Source organism: Panthera pardus, unplaced genomic scaffold (genome assembly GCF_024362965.1).
Source record: "Panthera pardus isolate Hobbes unplaced genomic scaffold, ASM2436296v1 HiC_scaffold_8, whole genome shotgun sequence".
Lineage (NCBI taxonomy): Eukaryota > Metazoa > Chordata > Mammalia > Carnivora > Felidae > Panthera > Panthera pardus.
Window position 1 is genome coordinate 3602340 of NW_026527013.1, and position 19593 is coordinate 3621932.

Sequence of the window (19593 nt, forward strand, 5' to 3'; positions counted from 1 at the left end):
CTGTGGGAAAGGAATTAAAAGGTCAGGGGGTCTTTACCCGGGGTCCCTCCCTAGGGCCCCCGAGGGACGCACGTAGTTAGGGGGGCCCAGCTCCCGCCACCGGGCCGGGTTGCACACTGGGCGCGCCCAGCAGAGCGCGCAGGGCTGGGCGGGGCCGTGGCCGGCTGGGCGGAGTGGGGCTGGATCGGGGAGGGGGCGCCCCCCACCCCCTTTCTCGCTTCCCGCCACTGCAGCGGCCAATCACCAGGCAGGCGCCCGCCCCTGGCGCGGCCTCCCGCGGCCCCGCAACTCCCAAACGCCGAGTTTTCGCGGGAAAAAAAATCAGAGCAGCTGGCAGCGCGGCGGGCAGTGGTGGCCGTCCAGGGCGCTCCGGGTTACAGGCAGGTCGGCGCGGGGTCCGGGGCCACACACGCGTCTCCATCGCCATCCCCAGCCGGGCCAGGCGCGCAAGCAGGAGAGCGGATCGGGGCGGCCGGAGAGGTGAGCCTCCGGACGGATCGGGGTGCCAGCCCGGGCCGGGGGGTGGGGGGAAGGGCTCGGTGCACCGGGCGCGGAGACTTTGGAAAACTTTCCCGAGCGGCCCGGGGACGTGCGGCCAGCACGGGCGCACGCGTGCCCCGCGGCGTGGTTGCCGTGCACGCCGTCTCGGGCTCTGCCCCCGCCCCGCCGGCCCTCGGGAGTCGTCCTTGGCAGCCCGGGCGCTGCCCGGGGCGAGGGGAACGTCCCCAGAGCCCCGCGGGGGTCGCGCCCGCTGGGTGGGGGAGGGCCTGGTGAGCCGCAGGGGAGGATGTCAGGCTCCGCGCCTGCGCGCGGGGCGCCCCGCGATTCAATTGTCGCGCCCGAGCCCGATTTCGCGCGCCCTTAGTTCCCCGGGCGCGCCTGGGCCAATGGGGAGCGAGCGGGGCGGGGCAGCCGGGCGCGGCGGAGCCAATGAGCGAGGCGGCTCAAGTGAAGGGGGGCGGGACTTGGCGCGCGGGGCCCCTCGGCCGGTCCCGGCGGTGGGGGTGGGCGTGGGCTAGTTGGCGTGGCCCGAGCGGACGGGCGGGAGAATAAGAGAGGCTCCGAGTCCGTGGGTCGGAGTGCCGGGAGCGCGAGACTGCCGGCGGGGCCGCGGTGGGGCCGAGGTGAGTCGCGCGGCGCGCGCGGGGGCGGCCGGGACGGGGCGGCCGGTTGCCATGGCCACCGCGGGGCCGGCCGCGTCGCGCGCACGCGCGCGGGGGGGGGGGCGCGCGCGCCAGGGGTCGGGGGCTCGGGGGTTTGGGCGTGGGGGGGATCGTCCCCCTTGGGTCACACTTAGTTGAGTTACTGGGACTTCTGAAGTTCCAACCCGCGCCGGACTTTTGGGTTTTCCCCTTGCGTCAGTATTAATTCAGAGAATGAATGAATGAATGAATGAACGAACGAACGAACGAAGAAATAAACGAACGAACCTGGCCCCTCACTGTTCGGCCGTGTCCTCCTTCCTCCTCTGGACATGATTGTCTTCCCTCTGTGAAAGGCGGAGTGGGTTGGAGTGAGTGGTCCGAGACGCCGATTGCCTTCCCCTAATTGACTCTCCCTCCTCGCCTCTCCGCCCTTGCTGGTCATTAATGCATTCATTCCTTCACTTCTTCTGCCGGGCCCTGGTCAGCTGTGGCTAGTTCGGGGGCTCACGCGCCGGGAGGGCGTTCGAGGAGTTTCCTAGTGTCCTCAGGGTGGACAAAGGCCAAGGTGACCTGAGAATGGCACGGTCTGGCGGTGGCAGCAGCAACGGAACTGACCTCGGGGTCCCGCTCTCTCCCCCTCAGCACCAGCAGACGCCATGTGGATCCAGGTTCGCACCATGGACGGCAAGGTGGCCCACACCGTAGACTCTCTGTCCAGGCTGACCAAGGTGGAGGAGCTGAGGAGGAAGATCCAGGGGCTGTTCCACGTGGAGCCAGGCCTGCAGAGGCTTTTCTACAGGGGCAAGCAGGTAAACCCGCCCCGCCGGCTGCCGCCCGCCCAGCACCTTTGTTCTTGCCTGGTCCAGGCGTAGTACATATACTCTCCCCGCCCCTCGTCCGGTCCCGCTTCACGTCTCCACAGAAACCTCAAATGCCTGAGCCAGGAACAAAGGCTCCACTCGCAGATCGACAGGCCGGGCAGGAAGCTGGCACTCCAGTCCGTAGCGTTTGGGCTTTTAACTGTGCCTGCCCGGTTTTTTGAAGCTCCCCTCCCAACGATTTCTAGAGAAAGAAGTTGGAGGTGGCCAATGGGGGACGCGTGAATTTCGAGGAAGAGCCTCGAATCGCTTACTCAGACACTGGGATGGAAGGGAGCAGGTTTTTTCTTTGAAACACACGCTGCTGGCCCACGGCCTGTACCTGTTTAGAGTTTGACCCCACAGAATCTGTTTTCTGGAAATTTGGATCAGCTTGTTCAGAGTCCGGAGATGGCGGTTGCTCGCCAGGAATTTCCGCCGCTCTGGGCCCGCTGTGCCGAGCGAGCGGGACGTTGTGCTTTCCACGGGTCTGCGGGCCCCGCTTTTCCGTCTCCTTTCTTCTCGCTCTCTCCCTGGGCCCCTGGTGGCGTTTAAAATGGCCACCCTTGCTTTCCCAGCTGCCCACACTTGGGACGCTTTCTCCAGGGGCGGCAGGGGGGTTTCCGTTTTTGTCGCTATCTCTGGGGAGATGGCACGTCCCGTGAGTGGGATTTCCCTGGGCGTGGGATAAGCTAGCACGCCAGCAAGCGCCAGTCCCGTCTGCAGGGGCCATCCCAGAGTTGGGTGCGCGGTAGGGACAGCGGTGTGGCGACTGTACCGGATTAAAAGTCTTCAGTCGGGGTGCGCGTGCCTGACTTTGTTGTCGCGTTTGAAGTGGGTACTGCCGCCATCTGGTGTCTCGATTGAGAAATCAACAGTGCGCCTGGCCCGCCAGGAGTTTCGGGGGCTGGGAGGATCCAGCGTGCTTAACACGAAATGAGACCAGATGATTAATTTCTTGGGCTGGTGGTGCCCTTGGGAGACCCTTCACCTCCTTCCTGCGACAGGCAGGATGACTTCAGTGTCTTAAGAATCTGAGTGAGCCCGCCCTGCCTGGGGAGGGGAAGCCGGTCCCGCGAACTGGGGGCTTTGGCTGTTCGGTCGCCTGCGACTTCGAAAAAAGGCAGGGCTGTGAGTAACCTGTGCCGACGTGCTGTCTTCCGCCTCCAACAACGGCTCATTTCTGTGGCATCCAGGCTGACTTCTATTAGCCACTCAGTCTCTTCGTGGAGCGGGGTTTCTGAGAACCTCCGAAACAGGTCGTAGTGTAATTCAGAGGTGGGCTGGATCCTGTCCTCTCAAGTTTGAATGGCTGTGAGCTTCTCCCAGGTGGCGCACGTCACAGTTGTTACATCTCAAGCCTGCAGAAAAGTCACAAGAGCCACGAACACCTAAGCACCCACCCCTGGGCCTTCCCACGGACGCTTCTCTGCATTTGCGTCTCCGTATTCGCGTCATTGCAGTTTGCTCTGCCCTCCTCTCTGTCCGCCAAGCCACTGTATGTTTTGGAACTCATTTGAAACTAAGTTGCAGACGCTAGTTCACGCTCTCTCTAAATCGTTGAGCACGCCCGTCATTAGAGTTCAGTATCAGTTTGTGTGTGGTTGTGTGTGTGTGTGTGTGTGTGTGTTTTAAGGTGGCATTTGTACATAGTGAGATAGACGCACCAAAAGCAGACGGACCCTTTGCAGTTTTGACAAACGTCTACGCCCGTGTAATCAAACCCCCATCACCCTTCGTTCGTAATGTGATATCTGATCCACACAGAAGTCCTTACAACTCCTGTGTAAGTTATAAAGCGGGATGCTAACACGAACACCTGCGGGCGTTAGACACGTATGTTGTACCTTTAATTTTCAGGATGTCAGCGATGAGAGACGGGCCCCACTCGGCAGCTTTGTGAGGGAATGTGTCGTCACTTCTGGCTTCCGGATAAGGAAGCCGAGCCTGGAGCGTGATGCAACTTCCCCAAGGATGCAGGGCGAGGCCCTGGCCTGGCTGCCGGGAGGTGTGGACAGCGACGGGGTGGGGGTGGGGGGGAGGACGGGGACAAAGGCCTATATAGCAGCACCTCAGTGAGTCAAGTCTGCAAACAGACCAAGCTAACAGGTGATAGAAAGCCGCGCAGTTTCCAGTGGGGGCAAGAGTGCTGTTTTCACAGAATGTTCTAGAGTCTTTGTAATCCTTCCTCGCACCCCCCCCCCCCAAAAAGAAACATGTAGTAGTCCAAGGGCTGCAGTGAGGTTGATTGAGCCGATAAAGCAGAACCTAGCTGAGTCTTTCTCCAGGATATGGGAGGGTTTCGTGGCCGGGTTGTTTAGGCTGAATAGGTTGGCGGTTATGTCGCTTGATTGGCGGAAATGCAAGAAGGCGGAATGGGGGCAGGGACTCGGGCGGCAGGCCCAGCCTGGGCAAGGGCGAGAGGCATCTGGCGCCCTTTTTTTTTTTTTTTTTTTTGGCTGCCCATGAAAATGACAATGGCTGTCCTTCGTGGTGACTTGAGCTCAGGTGCAGTGCTGTGCTCTTCACATAATCTCCCCACGTTCCCTGCCCAAGGAAGTGGCTGTCGTGCGGCCTGGTGAGAAAGCAGGGCGGTCATGGCCAGGTCCGGCCGGTTAGGGGTAAAGGTGCAACGAATCCGTGGGCTCTGGGTTTCTTGGCCTTGCTGACGCCGGGGGGGGGGGGGGGGGGTGCCTGCTCGTTCCCTGCATTTGCCGCCACTTGGGAAGTACTGATTTAGTAGATAATTTACTTTAGGAAAACAGCTAAATCGGCCTCGCGGGCCTCAAAAGCTGTGCTAAGGACAGTCTGAAGGATCAGTCTGAGTGGCGCCCTGAGAACGGCCTTGCGAGGGTCATTCGTGTCCCCGCACCCCACCAGCTCAAATTGGCTCTTCCTGAACGCTGTCCCCGATTTCCTGAAGGGCAGAGTCGCTGTCCCCGATTTCCTGAAGGGCAGAGTCAGAGTCGGGCAGCAGAGTCCTGCCCTTCAGGCTGTTCGAGGCAGGGTCCCCCCCCTCCCCCCAGCTCCCAGCTGGAGGGCATTCCCGCTAAGCCGGGTCAGCAAACCCCTTATGTAAATATTTGTCCCTGTGAGGACTGCTCACCCCTGCCCTTGGAGATAGTATGCAAATGAATGGGCGTGTCTCAGGAGGAGCCCAATAAAACTTTATTTACAAAAACAGGTGCAGGCTAGACTGTCACACTGGCTGTAGCCTGCCAGTTACACCCCTTCCCGCCTCCATTCGGGGTCCAGGGTTCCTGTCAGGAACAGCATTGCCGCGGAATGTACTAGAACAGGTCCCCTAGGACACCGTGTTGCAGAGAGGTTTTCCCGGGCAGGGGTGCGCAAACTGTGTGGTGTCAGGAGTCCCTTGGACCCTGTTGAAGGCCCCACGGAGCTACTGGTGATGAGGAGGGGTCGTGCGTGGCCTTGAGGTGCTCACCTGCTGTCCTTGCTCTGCCCGCTGAACCGGGGAGCCCTGTCCCCTCTGCCGCATCTGGGCTCCGGCTTCACGTGTTTTCTTCTCTCCCATCTCTGTCCGTGTGTCCTGTCCGCATGTCGGGTTGCTGCAGAGCCTGGAGGCCAAGCAGGGCAGGTGAGGGGCCAGGGCTGCGCCCCCGGGAAGGGCTGCAGAGCAGTTTCCTGCTTCCTCCCTCTCCCAGCTCACCCACAGGCCCTGTCAGTGCTCCCTTCCCTCCTCCAGCTGTCTGTGAGTGCTCCCTTCCCTCCTCCAGCTGTGGGTCCCTCCCTCCTGGTGTGAGGCTCAAGGCCCACGGTAAGCCCCTTCTGGCGTCTGTCACCCCCACGTCTCGCTGAAATGGCTGCTCCGAGCAGACTGAAGAACCACATCTTGTCAAGCCCTGGGGCGTGTATTTCCTGGCCTCTCGTGCCTCTGGGCAGCACCCTGCACCCTGAAGAGTAGCCCTCGAGATAGTCACGAGGGGGCAGAGAGTGGGCAGCAGTGGTAGGCGTGGCAAGTTTTTAATCCCGGTTTCCAACGGGAACCAGCGTGTTTAGATGTCAAATCGTGTACGTGTTTATTTCGCCCTCGCACGGCATGCGTGGCCGAAAATTCCAAATGTCCGGGAGGCATACTTGGACTGAAAAAGAAAGACGGGGGGCCTGGGTGGCTTGGCTGGGTGTCCGAGTCTTGTTGGCTTAGGTCCTGCTCTCACGGTTGTGGGATCGAGCCCCAAGTTAGGCTCTGTGCTGTCAGTGTGGAGCCTGCTTGAGATTCTCTCTCTCTCCCTCTCAGCCTCTTTGTCCTGCTTGCTTTTGCTCTCTGTCCCTCCAAAAAAAGAGAGACAGACAGACAGACAGACATAAATACTGTGGGTACTTTTGCCTAGACCTGAATTGTCACTTATGGAGTTATCGGCCCCAAACCACGTATACATGTTCCAGAATAGGCAGTTCGAGGGATTTTTCAGTGCAGAGTTTGGTTCTACGAGATGTTAACTTCAAGTTTAATTTTAACGTTAGGATTGCTACCATGAGGTGCAGATCACCTGTCGTTCGGCTTTTGTACTTTTTATTCATGCCATTAGCCTCCGCTGGAACTTTAGGATCCCCCTTTTTTTTTCTTTTTTTCAGATTTTATTTTTAAGTAATCTGTATATCCAGCGTGGGGCTCAAACTCACAACCCTGAGATCAAGAGTCGCACGCACCACCCACTGAGCTGGCCAGAGGCTCTGGAATTTTAGGATCTTGAAAACGAATCCAAACGTGGAATGTTCCAGCACCTGATGCCGAACACGTTGGCATGAGGCAGGCCTGGGCCCAGCCTCTCTGCCCCATGGTTCCTGAACAGAACGTTTGTGCACAGCTTTGGGCAGGCAAGGTGGAGGGAGAGGGGCACACAACACATACCTTCTCTTACAGCAAATAATTGTGCAAGCTTCCTGAGGACTGCGGGGGCCCTGCTGGAAGGTTCCAGAAGTGGCCTCAGGAAGCAGCCAGACCGGCTTGTGAATTATGCGCTTTGCCACCTCCCGCCCGCAGCCTGAATGCCCCTTTCCCTGACCTATTTGTGCTTCTGTCTGTGTCCTTGCTCCTGCACGGTCAGGGCTTCCTGACCCCTTGTGGACCCTAGGGGCCCGGTTGTGCTCTCCCTGGTTCCAGCTCTCTCCCACCGGCTCTCCCTTGTCCGGAGCCCAGCATGAGGCTTGATCTCATGGCTGTGAGGACATGACCTGGATCTTAGGTTCTCTGCACCATTAAAAGGAAGGTTCAGAGATTTCTAGTACACCCCGCCTCCCACGTACACCCCCCCCCCCCAGCTGTTGGCATCCCCGCTAGGGTGGCATGGCTGTTACGTTCAACGCACGGGTGACGTTAGGGCTCTTTCCTGGCGTGCGTTCTGCGGGTTTGGACACGTGTGGCGATACGTACCCGCCACTGTGGGTCAGAGGGGCCTCGCTGCCCTGAAACTGAACTTGGTGCCACGCCTGCTCAGTCCCTCCTCCCCCAGCCCCTGCTGTCTCCGTGGCTTTGCCTTTTCCACAGTGTCCCAGAGCTGGAATCATACAGTACCCGCCTTTCTTGGACTCCTTTTCTCCCTTAAAAAAAACCCACAAATAATTAAATGACAGCTTTTTTGAGATGTGATTCACATACCACACCGTTCACCCCCTAAAGTGCACAGTCTGGTGCTTTTGACTCTATTCACAGCATGGTGCGTCCATCACCACAGTCAAGGTTAGAACGTTCCATCACCCCAGACAGAAGCCCCATCCTTGGGGTGACTGGGTGGCTCCGTCGGTTAGGCATTCGACTTCCGCTCAGGTCATGATCTCACGGTTTGTGGGTTCGAGCCCCGCGTCGGGCTCTGTGCTGATAGTTCAGAGCCTGGAGCCTGCTTCGGATTCTGTCTCCCTCTCTCTGCCCCTCCCCCCCTCATTCTCGTTCTTTCTCTCAAAAATAAAAAACCTCCAAAAACAAAAAAAAGAAGCCCCATCCCTACTAGCTGTCACTCCCTCCCCCCTCCCCTGGCACCCAGGAGTCCCCTTCCTGTCCCTGGAGGAGTCTGTTCTGGGCTCACACCCCGTGTGGACTCTCGTGTCTGGTTCCCTCTCTGAGCATCAGGTGTTCAGGGTCTGTCCGCGGGGCAGCGGGTGTGGGCGCCTCGCTCCTGCTTAGGCCGAGTGACGTGTTCGTGCACGGCAGATGCGTTGTGTGTGTATCCCCCCCCCCCCCCCCCGGTTGATGGACGCTGGGTTGTTTCCGCCCTTAGGCTGCTGTGAGCCTGGCTGCTGTGCATATGGGTGTGCAGGTTGACCAGTCTGGTCTCTTCCTTCCCATCTGTGTCCCCTCTACCCATTGTCCTGTGCTGGCCCTGTGGTGGAGGGCCGGCATCATGTCTCCCCGACCCTGGCCTTCCCGTGGCACGTGGGCAGGGCTGGGCACATCGGAGGCTGCACCCTCGTGCCAGGTGAACAGGTGGGGGGGACGGGGGAGCGGGGTCGCGGAATTCCCTGTGGCCGTAGGCGAGCGTTAATGTGTTCAGGTGCATTCTTCCGGGGGAGCGGGGTGATCATTCGTCAGATTCTCCGGCCCGTGACCAGTAAAGAAAAGACTAGCAGCCAGTGCAGCAGAGGCTTTGGACCCTGAGCCGCGCTTTGGTGTGAAACATTGCCCGCCGCCTGGCCTTGGAACCACCACTTCCGGTACATTGGGAAGGAAGGAAAGTTGATTCGTATCTGCTGTCCTTTCTCTTCTTCTTTAGGACACTGCCTCTGAACCAGCGAGTTCTGCCCTCAGGGGACGGTGGGCGGTGTCTAGGGACGTCTGTGGTTGGCAGGGAGCATGCGGGGTCAGGACTGCCGCTCCCCCGTGGTGCCCAGGAGGGTCCTGCAGGGAACAGTCCGGCCCCATGTGTCCGCAGTGCAGAAACCTGCCTTGGGGCATCGGGATAGACCTAGATGCACCGAGGGTCCTTGCTGGGAGCTGGTGGAGCGCCCCGGGACAGTTTCTAGCAAAAGACAACTCCTTGGCCTTTTGAGCCACCGGGATGCGGCTCAGAAGGTAAAACTCCTTCACGCGCCCTTGCCAGGACGCGAACGGGAGTTGGCTGGCAGGGAGGGTTTGCTAGCAGGGACTCCGGTGGGCAGAGGGGCCGAGCGAGAGCCAGAGCCTCCAAAGGGACTGGTGACTGTTGGGTGTGTGCATCGGTGCATCTAGACAGGGTCTCCTCAGCACCGGGGACACGGGGGCTGGGTCGCTCCCTGTTGTGGGGGCCTCCCCGGCCCCGCCCGCTCATGCTGGGAGCACCCCGGTTGTGACGACCGAAACGATCCCAGGTCTCGTCGAGTGTCCCCTGGGGACAGGATCACCCTGAGCGAGACCCCCTTGGTTAGGGGGTTCCATTCACCCCCAGGAGTCTCTGCGTCCTGTAACATCCTGACCTTCTGATGTCCTGGGACTCTGCACACATTTAAATACACACACCGAGTGGAGGGAGAGAGGGGGTGACTCGCCGACACCGGGGCTCACCCTGCTTTGGACCGTGTGACCCTGCGGGGAGTGGCTGTGCTGCCCAGTGTGGGCAGGGACTGCGCTCCCATTTTTTCCCCTAAGTAACTAGCGCGGAGTTTCTCTGCCTTCACACCATAGACATTTTTGAGCCAGGGAACCTCACCCAGCGTTCCCTGGAGGGCAGAATCGCCCTCCGTTTAGAACCGGTGATAAAGTGATAAAAGTTAAGAAAGACAGAATATTAAGAAAACCTCCCCGGGGCTCCTGGGTGGCTCAGGTGGTTAACCGTCCGACTCGTGATTTCAGCTCAGGTCGTGATCTCACGGTTCGTGAGTTCGAGCCCCGCGTTGGGCTCTGCGCTGATGGTCCAGAGCCTGCTTGGGAGTCTCTCTCTCTCCTCTCTCCCTGCCTCTCTCCGGCTCCCTCTCTCATAATAAATAAACGTTCAGAAAGAAAGAAAGAAAACCTCTCCTGACATGGGAGGTTATGCTGTGTGTTCACAGAACGTTTGCCGTATGACACAGGGAATATCTTTGGAGGCGTAAGGGCCCCGAGGGAAGGGGTGACAGCGTGCACCCCCCGGGTGTTGATAGGTCGTGTCGTCCCGTAATCTCAGCCAGATCCTGGCCTCCGCGAGGGCAGGTGTGGTACTGTGCTCGTGGCGGAGTCCTGCCTGGCACCCGGAGGGCGAGGGCAGGTGTCTGGCGGGCCAGTGACCTTGGCCTCGGTGTCTCTGCAGATGGAGGACGGCCACACTCTCTTCGACTATGACGTCCGCCTGAACGACACCATCCAGCTCCTGGTCCGCCAAAGCCTGGTGCTCCCCCCCAGCAGCAGCAAGGAGAAGGACTCTGAACTGTCAGATACCGATTCTGGCTGCTGCCTGGGCCAGAGCGAGTCGGACAAGTCCTCCAACAGCGGCGAGGCGGCCTCGGAGGCAGACGGGAAGGCGGGCTTAGCGGATGAAGACGCGTGGGACGAGACGGAGCTGGGTCTGTACAAGGTGGGTCTCGCGCAGAAGGTTTGGGGCTGAGTGTGCTCCCCGCCCCCCGCCCGGCCAGTCTCTCCGCCCCCAGGCCGCCGGGCTGCCTGCCCCCCTGCCCCTCCATCGTCCCTGGCTTCCCAGGTGCCCACCTTCGGTCCCAGGAGGGCGGGCAGGCTGCTCATTCCCTGGGCGGGGCCCCCGGTCCTGCCGGGAAAATCGCCAGTGGGTGGGCTCCTGGAGCATCCCTGTGGGAACAGAATATTCCAGCATTCCCTTGTGATCCTGCGTGGTGAGTGTTGTGTCCGGGTTGTGCGGGGGTCTTCTGTGCCCTTCCCGGGGGCCGCGAAACCCCTGAATTCGCTGCCACCCTTGAGGTCAGCCAGCGTCACATAAAGATCTGGGTTCCCAGCTTATCTCGAGAGACGGGCGTTCTGGCCTCCCCGGGGCTGCAGAGCAGAGGCGATTCTGCCCCCAGGGGACACTTGGCAACACCTGGGGACGTCTGTGGCTGTCCCCGCTCCGGGTGCTCCTGGCATCGACGGGTGGGGGGCCGGGGATGCTGCTCAGTCCCCGACAGCACCTGGGACACCCCCCGCCCGGAGGGCGACCGGGCCCCAATGTCGGCGGTGCCGCAGCCAAGGAATCCTGTTGTGGGCACTTGGGTCTGATCCCGGTCCCGAAGTCCCGGGTGCCCGAGAGCCCGCGGCGTCTGTGGTCAGCGTTGCCGATCGGACCAGTGTCCTCGGTTTCTCGCCCCTGGCAGGTCAACGAGTATGTGGATGCTCGGGACACGAACATGGGGGCGTGGTTCGAGGCACAGGTTGTCAGGGTGACCAGGAAGGTACCTTCCCAAGACGAGCCCTGCAGCTCTACCTCCAGTGTGACGCCCGAAGACGACATCATTTACCACGTCAAATATGACGAGTGAGTGGCACCGAGGGTGGCTGGGCCGGGGCGTTGGCTCCGTGTACGTGGGGCCTGGAGGTTGGCACCGCCCACGCCAGCAAACCACACAGGAGGCCACCCCTCGAGGAGCCACGTCTCGGGGACCCACAGCCAGGCGGACCCCCTCCTCCTCGGGTCATCTAGTTGGAAAGGTGCCCCGCCCACCCCGCTTCCTGTTTTATCCTGTTCATGCCTTGTGTCGCCACTGCACGAACCGGCTCCCGAGTCTGTCGTCTGTCCCTCACTGGAGTGCACAAGTACTTAGTGAGCGCTTGCTGTGTGCGAGGCACGGGGAGTCCCCGTCTGTCACGGAGAGGACCTCGGATGTGCTCCTCGGGTGTCTTGAGTGGCCGTCACAAGACCGCATGGGCTGGATGGCTGGAGGCTGCAGATCCCAGATCACGGGGCTGGCAGGGTCTTCCTGGCTTTTGGATGGCCGCCTTCCCACTGTGTCCTCAGGCGGCCGGTCCTTTGTGGGGCCGAGAGAGAGCCCTGGGGTCTCCTTCTCGAAGGACTCCAGTCCCGTCAGACTAGAGCCCCACCTTTATGACCTCTCTTAACGCTGCTCCCCTCACTGGAGACCCCATCTCCACGTGCAGTCACATCAGGGCTTAGGGCTCCGACCTGGGGACTTGGGGGGACACGTCTCCTTCCGTAACAGAGGGCGTGCGTACCTCCCCAGGGAGTTTACATTCCGGGGGGGGTGTAGGGGCCCCATCGGCTTCCCTGCCGGTTTCTGGCACATCCTCCCTTCACTCTGCAAAATTCACTGGAAGAGTTGGATGAAGGAGTCCGTCCCTGCAGCACCCGCGGCCTCTCGGAGGGGGTTATACACTGCGGCCTTCGGGCCGCGTCCCCAGCCCTATGCCATCCGGATTTGTGAAGAAAGCTTTATCAGAGCACATCAACGCCCGTTTGTTTATATATTGCCTGTGGCTGTTTTGCTTGTATAGAGTTGGGTAGTTATAAACCTTAGAACATTCACTGTCTGACCCTCGGGGAAAGTTCGGCAACCCTCGTTCTCGAACATTTGCTGGAGAAAATGAGGCGCTGCGGGCAGTCGTGATAGATCTAGGGATTCCCCTTCAGCCGAGGTGTAACCTCGTTGTTGGTAGAATGTTTCCTTCAGCCCAATTACTTGATGCCTTATTCGAGGCTGCTAGAATATTCTTGCACGTTTGGAATAATGAATTCCTATTGTAACGAGGTAAGCCCGCTCCATGAACCGCTCCCGGTAGAGGCACGGGGAGGCAGGCAGCAGTGTTTTGCCTCCACAGATGTCCTCTGCAGTAAGCCCTGGGGCGGGGGGTGCTGCCCCAACAAAGAACGTGGCACTGCTGAGTGGCTTCTAGTAACAGAAGTTGGTGCTGTCCCCGCCCTGGACTCCAGAAGTCCACGATCAAAACCACGGGGCCGGCCGGGCGGCGCTCCCTCCGGAGGCTCTAGGGAAGGATCCCTCTTGGCTTCTTAGAGCTTCTGGTGGCGGCTGGCAGTCCTTGGCCTGTGTCCGCGTCCCTCCAGTCTTTGGCTCTGTCTTCATGCGTCACTCTCTCGTCTGTCAAAGTTCCTCTTCTTGTTGTTTTGTTTTTTTCTTGTTTTTACTGTTTATTTATTTTTGAGAGAAAGAGACAGAATGCGAGCGGGGCAGAGGCAGAGAGAGAGGGAGACGCAGAATCCGAAACAGGCTCCAGGCTGAGAGCTGTCAGCACAGAGCCTGACGCGGGGGTCGAACCCACGAACGTGAGATCGTGACCTGAGCGGAAGTCGGACGCTTAACCGACGGAGCCACCCAGGTGCCCCTGTTTTTACCTTTTTAATGTTTTATTTAGTTTTGAGAGAGACAGGGAGACAGAGCGTGAGCAGGGGAGGGGCAGACAGAGAGAGGGAGAGAGACAGGGAGAGAGAGGGAGACACAAAATCCCAGGCAGGCTCTAGGCTCTGAGCTGTCAGCACAGAGCTTGACACGGGGTTCGAACTCAAAAGTCACAAGATCAGGACCTGAGCCCAAGTTGGTTGCTTAACTGACTGAGCCATCCGGGTGCCCTCCCCCCTCCTTTTTTAAATGTTTGTTTATTTTTGAGAGAGAGAGAAAAACAGGAGCAGGGAGAGAGGGAGACACAATCCAAACGAGGCTCTGGGCTCCTAGCTGCCAGCACAGAGCCCGACGTGGGGCTCGAACCCACAAACCGTGAGATCGTGACCTGAGCCGAAGTCGCACGCTTACCTGACTGAGCCACCCAGGCGCCCTATTTTTTTTTTTTGTTTTTAATTTTAAATGTTTATTTTTGAAGAGATGGGGGAAGTTGGGCAGAGAGAGAGGGAGACACAGGATTGGAAGCAGGCTCCAGGCTCAGAGCTGTCAGCACAGAGCCCGACGCAGGGGTCGAACCCACGAACGTGAGATCATGACCTGAGCCAAAGTTGGTCGCTTAACTGAGCCACCCAGGCGCCCTGTGTTGTATTTCCTCTTAATAAGGACACCGGTCATTGCATTTAGGATCCCCCCCCCCCCCCCACCGTGTTGACCTCCTCTTAACTTGATGACATCTGCAGAGACCCTATTTCCAAGTGAGCTCTCCTTCCCAGGTACCAGGGATTAATACTCCCAACATGTCTTTTTGGGGGACACACAGTTGAACCCACAGCACCTTCTGTAATCGGGGTGTGTCTTCTCTGGCTGTGTATTTTCCATACCCGCCAAGGAGATGGTTGGGGAGGGGACTTCACAGGCCACCGTGATCAACGGGACCCAAACGCACGCTGGCACAGCCTTTTCTGCGTCGGCTTCTATCTCCTGCCCGGGGAGTGAAGTCGGGTGTTCCCCCCGGCATCTGAGCATGGGGTTTTCCTCCTAGCTACCCGGAGAACGGAGTGGTCCAGATGAGTCCCCGCGACGTGCGGGCCCGTGCCCGAACCATTCTGCAGTGGCAGGAGATAGAGGTCGGCCAGGTGGTCATGCTCAACTATAACCCCGACAACCCCAAGGAGCGTGGCTTCTGGTACGATGCGGAAATCCTGCGCAAGCGTGAGACGCGGACGGCACGGGAGCTGTATGCCAACGTCAGGCTCGGGTGAGTGAGACGCCGGGCCCTGCGGCTGTCCGGCCGGCGCCGTCTGGGGGAGGCCCTCGGCCTCTGCCACACGCTCACTCGGGGGACCGTCTCCGAGCCCCGGGCCCCGACAGTGGAGATTTCAAGTTGCCTTTCTCTCTTTTTTGTGCTGTTTTGTGTTTGGTGAATAGTCATAATCTCAAATGGGTCAAAGTCCGGACGGTACCGAAGGAGTATTCTCCCTTCTTCTCTTTCCCTTGGTCACCCGCTTGTCCTTTCTGGAGACCTGTCTTCTTGTGACCTGCCAGGGATATTCTGCGCATAAGCAGGCATAGACACGCACAGAAGCAAAGCACACGTAGGGATGTACTCCACATCAGGGCTCGGCAAACTGCAGTCCGCAGACCAGATCCGGCCCTCTGCCTGTTTTGGCAAATAAAGTTTTTTTTTTTTTTAATTTTTTTTTTTTTTTAACGTTTATTTGTTTTTGAGACAGAGAGAGACAGAGCATGAACGGGGGAGGGGCAGAGAGAGAGAGGGAGACACAGAATCGGAAGCAGGCTCCAGGCTCCGAGCCATCAGCCCAGAGCCCGACGCAGGGCTCGAACTCACGGACCGTGAGATCGTGACCTGAGCTGAAGTCGGACGCTTCACCGACTGAGCCACCCAGGCGCCCCATTGGCAAATAAAGTTTTATTGGCACACAGCCACGCCCATCTCTTCAACGGTTATCTGTGGCTGCTTTGGTGTCACAAGGGCAGAGTTGATTAGTTGGGAAAGAGAGTGTGTGGCCTGCAAAGCCAAAAATAGTTACCGTCTGGCCCTTTGCAGGAAGTGTGTGCCAAGCCCTACTCTACCTTGCCTCTGTGTGTGTGTGTGTGTGTGTGTGTGTATGTGAGAGAGAGAGAGAGAGAGAGAGAAAATATATATAACAGAAAACTTACTATGTTAAACCTTCCAAGCACACAGCTCAGGGGCATCAAACATACTTACACTGTTGTGTAGCTACTCCCACCATCTGTCTCCAGAACTTTCCATCTCCCCAAATTGAGACTCTGTCCCCATGAAACACTGACTGCCTGCCCCCTGCCCCAACCCTGGGTCCCACCATCTACTCTTTGTCTCTGTGGACGGGACTCTTCTCGGGACCTCCAGTGAGTGGGGTCACATAGGACGTGTCCTTCTGTGTCTGGCTTCTGTCACTGCGCACAGCGTCCTCCGGGTCCATCCACGTTGTAGCAGGTGTCAGGATTTCCTTCTTGCGGTTGAATAATATTCCATCATATGTATCATGTATACGTACACAAGTATTTGGGTAACAGTGTGCTAAGCACAGGTACAACAAGTGCAAAGGTCCTGGGGCAGGGCCATCCCTGGCGCATTTGTAGTCTGAGGAGAAAGCCAGTGGGGTGGACTGGAGGGAAAGAAGGTGGGAGGAACCAAGACCGTGGGAGCCTCCAAGCATCATGGAGACGTACGGATCTGGTGTTCATTGTCTGTCGCGGCCAGCCATTGGAGCGTTTAAGCCCAGGAGCCACACGCTTTGGCCTACAGTTAAGAATCCTAGCTCTGGTGGCCGAGAGGGGAACGGACTGTAGGGGGCAGTGTGGGAGCAGGGACACCAGGGCAGAGGCTGATGCTGGCATTTAGGAGCAAGGTCCTGGGGCTCAGGCCAGGCTGCAGCTATGTCATTGCTAACAAAGAACCAGTGTGTTATTTCATTGCTGGTCTCTATTTTCTTGTTTCCTTTCTTTTAATGTTTGTTTTTGAGAGAGAAAGAGGGAGAGGGAGCATGAGCAGGGGAGGGGCAGAGAGAGAGGCAGACACAGAATCAGAAGCAGGTTCCAGGCTCTGAGCTGTGAGCACAGAGCCTGACGTGGGGCTTGAACCCACCCCAGATCATGACCTGAGCCGAAGTCGGGCGCTTAACCGACTGAGCCACCCGGGCGGCCCTGTGTTTTCTTGTTTTCAATGTCATTGATTTCTGCTTTCATCTTTTAAATTTGCTCCCTTCTTGTTTCTTTGGGTTCTCTTCCTTTTCTAGTTTCTTGAGGTAACAACTTACACTATTGATCTGAGCCGTTTTCTTTCCTAACATCAGCACTCAGTGCTATACGTTTCCCTCTGAGCACTGCCTTAACTGCTTTCCACATATTTTGCTATGTTGTATTTTTTCTTTTTCTTCACCGTTCAATTTTTTTTTTTTTTTCCTTTGAGACTCTCCCTTTGGCTCCTGGCTCCTTTAGAAGTATTGAGTTTCATTCCCAGGTATTCAGAGACTTTTGAGCTGTCCTTCTGTTGCTGATTTCTAACTGGACTTTATTGTGGTCAGAGAACATACTCTGTGTGATTTCACTTCCAAATATGTTGAGGTTTGTTTTATGGCCCCTGCTAGGGAGGGTCTAACTTGGTGAATATTCTGGGGTTCCTTAAAAAAAAGTATATTCTGTTGGTGGGCAGAATGTCCTGCTTGACTCTGTGAGAGTCTGTTCTCTGCTGGTGCTCACTACTGATCCTTGCTGCTTGTCTGTCTGGTTCTCCGTCAGGTGCCCCGTGCGGCCCTGCGGCCAGAAGGCCCGAAGGCCTGCTCTCGCTGTGGGGCGCGTCTGCCTCTCTTGCACAGTTGGGAGGCTCTTGTCTGCTGCACACACCTTTAGGGCAGTTCCGTCCTCCTGGTCAAAGATCTTTCCGTTGTGTTAGTTTTCCTGGCTCCGCGGGGAGGGTATGATATACCAGCTTGGCTTTTCCAAGTTACCATTTGCATGCTGTGTCCTTTTCTTCCCTTTGACTTTCCAACCGATGTGGTTGAATTGGAAGCGACGTTCCCATACACAGGGTACAACTGGGTTGTTTTTTAATCCACTTGCCATCTTGCCTCTTAATTGGCACGTTTAGACCGTTCACGCTTCCGGTAATCATGCTGTGCTGGGACTTTGTTCCCCCTTTGTTTCCTCCGTTGCCCGTGGGTCACTTAAAACGTGTTACAGGATTCTGTGCAGATTTGCGTGTGGTCTCCCGAGTGTATCGCTGTGCGTGGTTTTCCTAGTGGTTTCTCTGGATTTCACTGTAAACACGTGACATACCGGTGGTCACTTTTGCCACTTGGGGTGAAGAGTAGAAACCTGTCTTCGTTTCTGTCCCTTCATAGTCCCGGAGAAGCGGACGGTGTCAGGATCTGTGTTTCAGTCCTGCCCTATGGCCTTGAGGACGCGCACGGAGGCTAATCTGTCGCATGTGCCCACACTTGTGCCCTTTCTGTTTTTCTCTCCTCCTTGTGCTCCTCAGATGCCTTCCTGTATAATTTCCTACCTGTCGAGGAACTTCCTTCGCCTTCCTGCAAGGGCGTGTCCACTAGCAATGGATTCTTGTCACTTTCCTTCCTCTGACAATGCCACTGCCCCCAGCGTAGTGAGGTAACGCCCAGGCGTTGAGCCGTGGCATCCATGCGTCTCTTGTGGGTTATTTCCGTAAGGTGACTCTTCCTAAGAAACTTAGTTGTAATAGTATCATCACGACGCAAAGAAGAATCGCAATTTTTTTTCACTTTTTAACTGATGCACGTTAAGTGGCCTCTATGCCTAATGCGGGGCTCGAGCCCACGACCCCAAGATCGAGGGTCACATGCTCCACCGCCTGAGCCAGCCCGGCGCCCCGGTCCTAATTTCTTAGTAACGTGTTCCGTCGTTGGTTCGTCTTCCAATTATCTCACTTTTTTTTCCTCAGCCATCCGTTTGGTCGGGATCTGCGTAACGTGCATGGGCTTCAGTTAGGTTCCCATATATCGTTCAAGCTGCTGTTCCCTTTCAGTCTCCGGTCCTTTGCTGTCCCCCTTTCCTGACCGGGCTCTCTGTTGCAGAAGCCGGGTTGTTTGTGCCAAAGCATCCCCGCAGCGGGGTTTTGCCTTGCGCACCTCCCAGCGCCGCCTCCTACACGCCTTTTCCCCCGGGCTTCCTGTGAACTGGTGGGGCGACCTGGGCCTATGTGGCCCAGGGCCGTGGCTGTGGCCACTCGTGCTGTCGAGCACCAAAACGTGGCCAGCACGAGCTGAGCCGTGCCGGGAGGGTGAGACGCACACTGGGCGTCAGGACTTTGTGCTGGAAAAGAACACCAAGTAGCTCGTTAACGGTGCCGTAACGGTCCTCCCGGGTTGAAATAATATTCTGTGTACGTTGGGTTACATGGAACGCATTCCCATCAATTCCGTTGCTTTTAAAAAAAAAAATTTTTTTTAACATTTATTCGTTTTTTGGGAGACAGAGAGAGACAGTACGAGCAGGGGAAGGACAGAGAGAGAGGGAGACACAGAATCCGAAGCAGCTCCAGGCTCCGATCTGTCAGCACAGGGCCTGACGTGGGGCTTGAACCCACGGGTAGAGAGATCATGCCCTGAACCAAAGTCAGATGCTCAACCGACTGAGCCACCCAGGCGCCCCTTGCTTTTTTTTTCGTTTTTAATGTTTATTTATTTTTGAGAGAGAGACAGAGCATGAGTGGGGGAGGGGCAGAGAGAGGGAGACAGAATCCAAAGCAGACTCCAGCTCTGAGCTGTCGGCATGGAGCCCAATGTGGGGCTTGAACTCGTGAACCACGAGATCATGACCTGAGCCGAAGTTGGACGCTCAACCAACTGAGCCACCAAGATGCCCCCAGTTCGTTGTTGTTGTTGTTGTTGTTGTTTAAAGCTTATATATTTATTATTTTGAGAGAAAGAGTGCAAGTGGGGGAGGGGCAGAGAGAGAGGGAGAGAGAGAATCCCAAGCAGACTCTGTACTCTCAGCACAGAGCTGGATGCAGGGCTTAAACTCATGAACCACAGGCTCCTGACCTGAGCCAAAGTCAGATGCTTAACCAACTGAGCTACCCAGGCACCCCGAGTTCCATCCGTTTTTACTTTTCCAGGATGGTTGTTAGGAAACGTAGAATTCCACAGGTGGCCCATGTTGGTGACCACATTCGGTTGCCGTTGGGGACGTTGTTGATGGAGTTGTTGGATTGATGCCTGGAGGTCATTGTTTTCTTTTAAATGTCTGTTTCATTTTGAGCTTGGAGCCTGATGTTTGATCTCAAAAACACCGTGAGATTATGACATGAGCTGGAATCAAGACTGGGACGCTTGGGGGCGCCTGGGTGGCTC

At 57.4% G+C, this 19593-nt stretch overlaps 1 protein-coding gene across 3 annotated transcripts in view; it reads left to right on the forward strand.

Annotated features, from left to right (window-relative positions):
- The first annotated feature begins 347 nt into the window (after nucleotides 1–347).
- The window catches only part of UHRF1 (ubiquitin like with PHD and ring finger domains 1), a 34397-nt gene continuing 15151 nt past the window's right edge, over nucleotides 348–19593 (forward strand). The window contains exons 1-5 of one of the 3 annotated variants that reach the window (XM_053896808.1): nucleotides 348–480; nucleotides 1788–1954; nucleotides 10219–10482; nucleotides 11228–11388; nucleotides 14265–14480. In XM_053896808.1, coding sequence (XP_053752783.1) covers nucleotides 1802–1954; nucleotides 10219–10482; nucleotides 11228–11388; nucleotides 14265–14480 — 794 coding nt within the window. In that variant the 5' untranslated portion in view covers nucleotides 348–480; nucleotides 1788–1801. Of the gene's footprint in view, nucleotides 481–1016; nucleotides 1125–1787; nucleotides 1955–3944; nucleotides 4011–10218; nucleotides 10483–11227; nucleotides 11389–14264; nucleotides 14481–19593 lie in introns of those variants that run through there. The other 2 variants (XM_053896809.1, XM_053896810.1) reach the window with 2 other exon arrangements.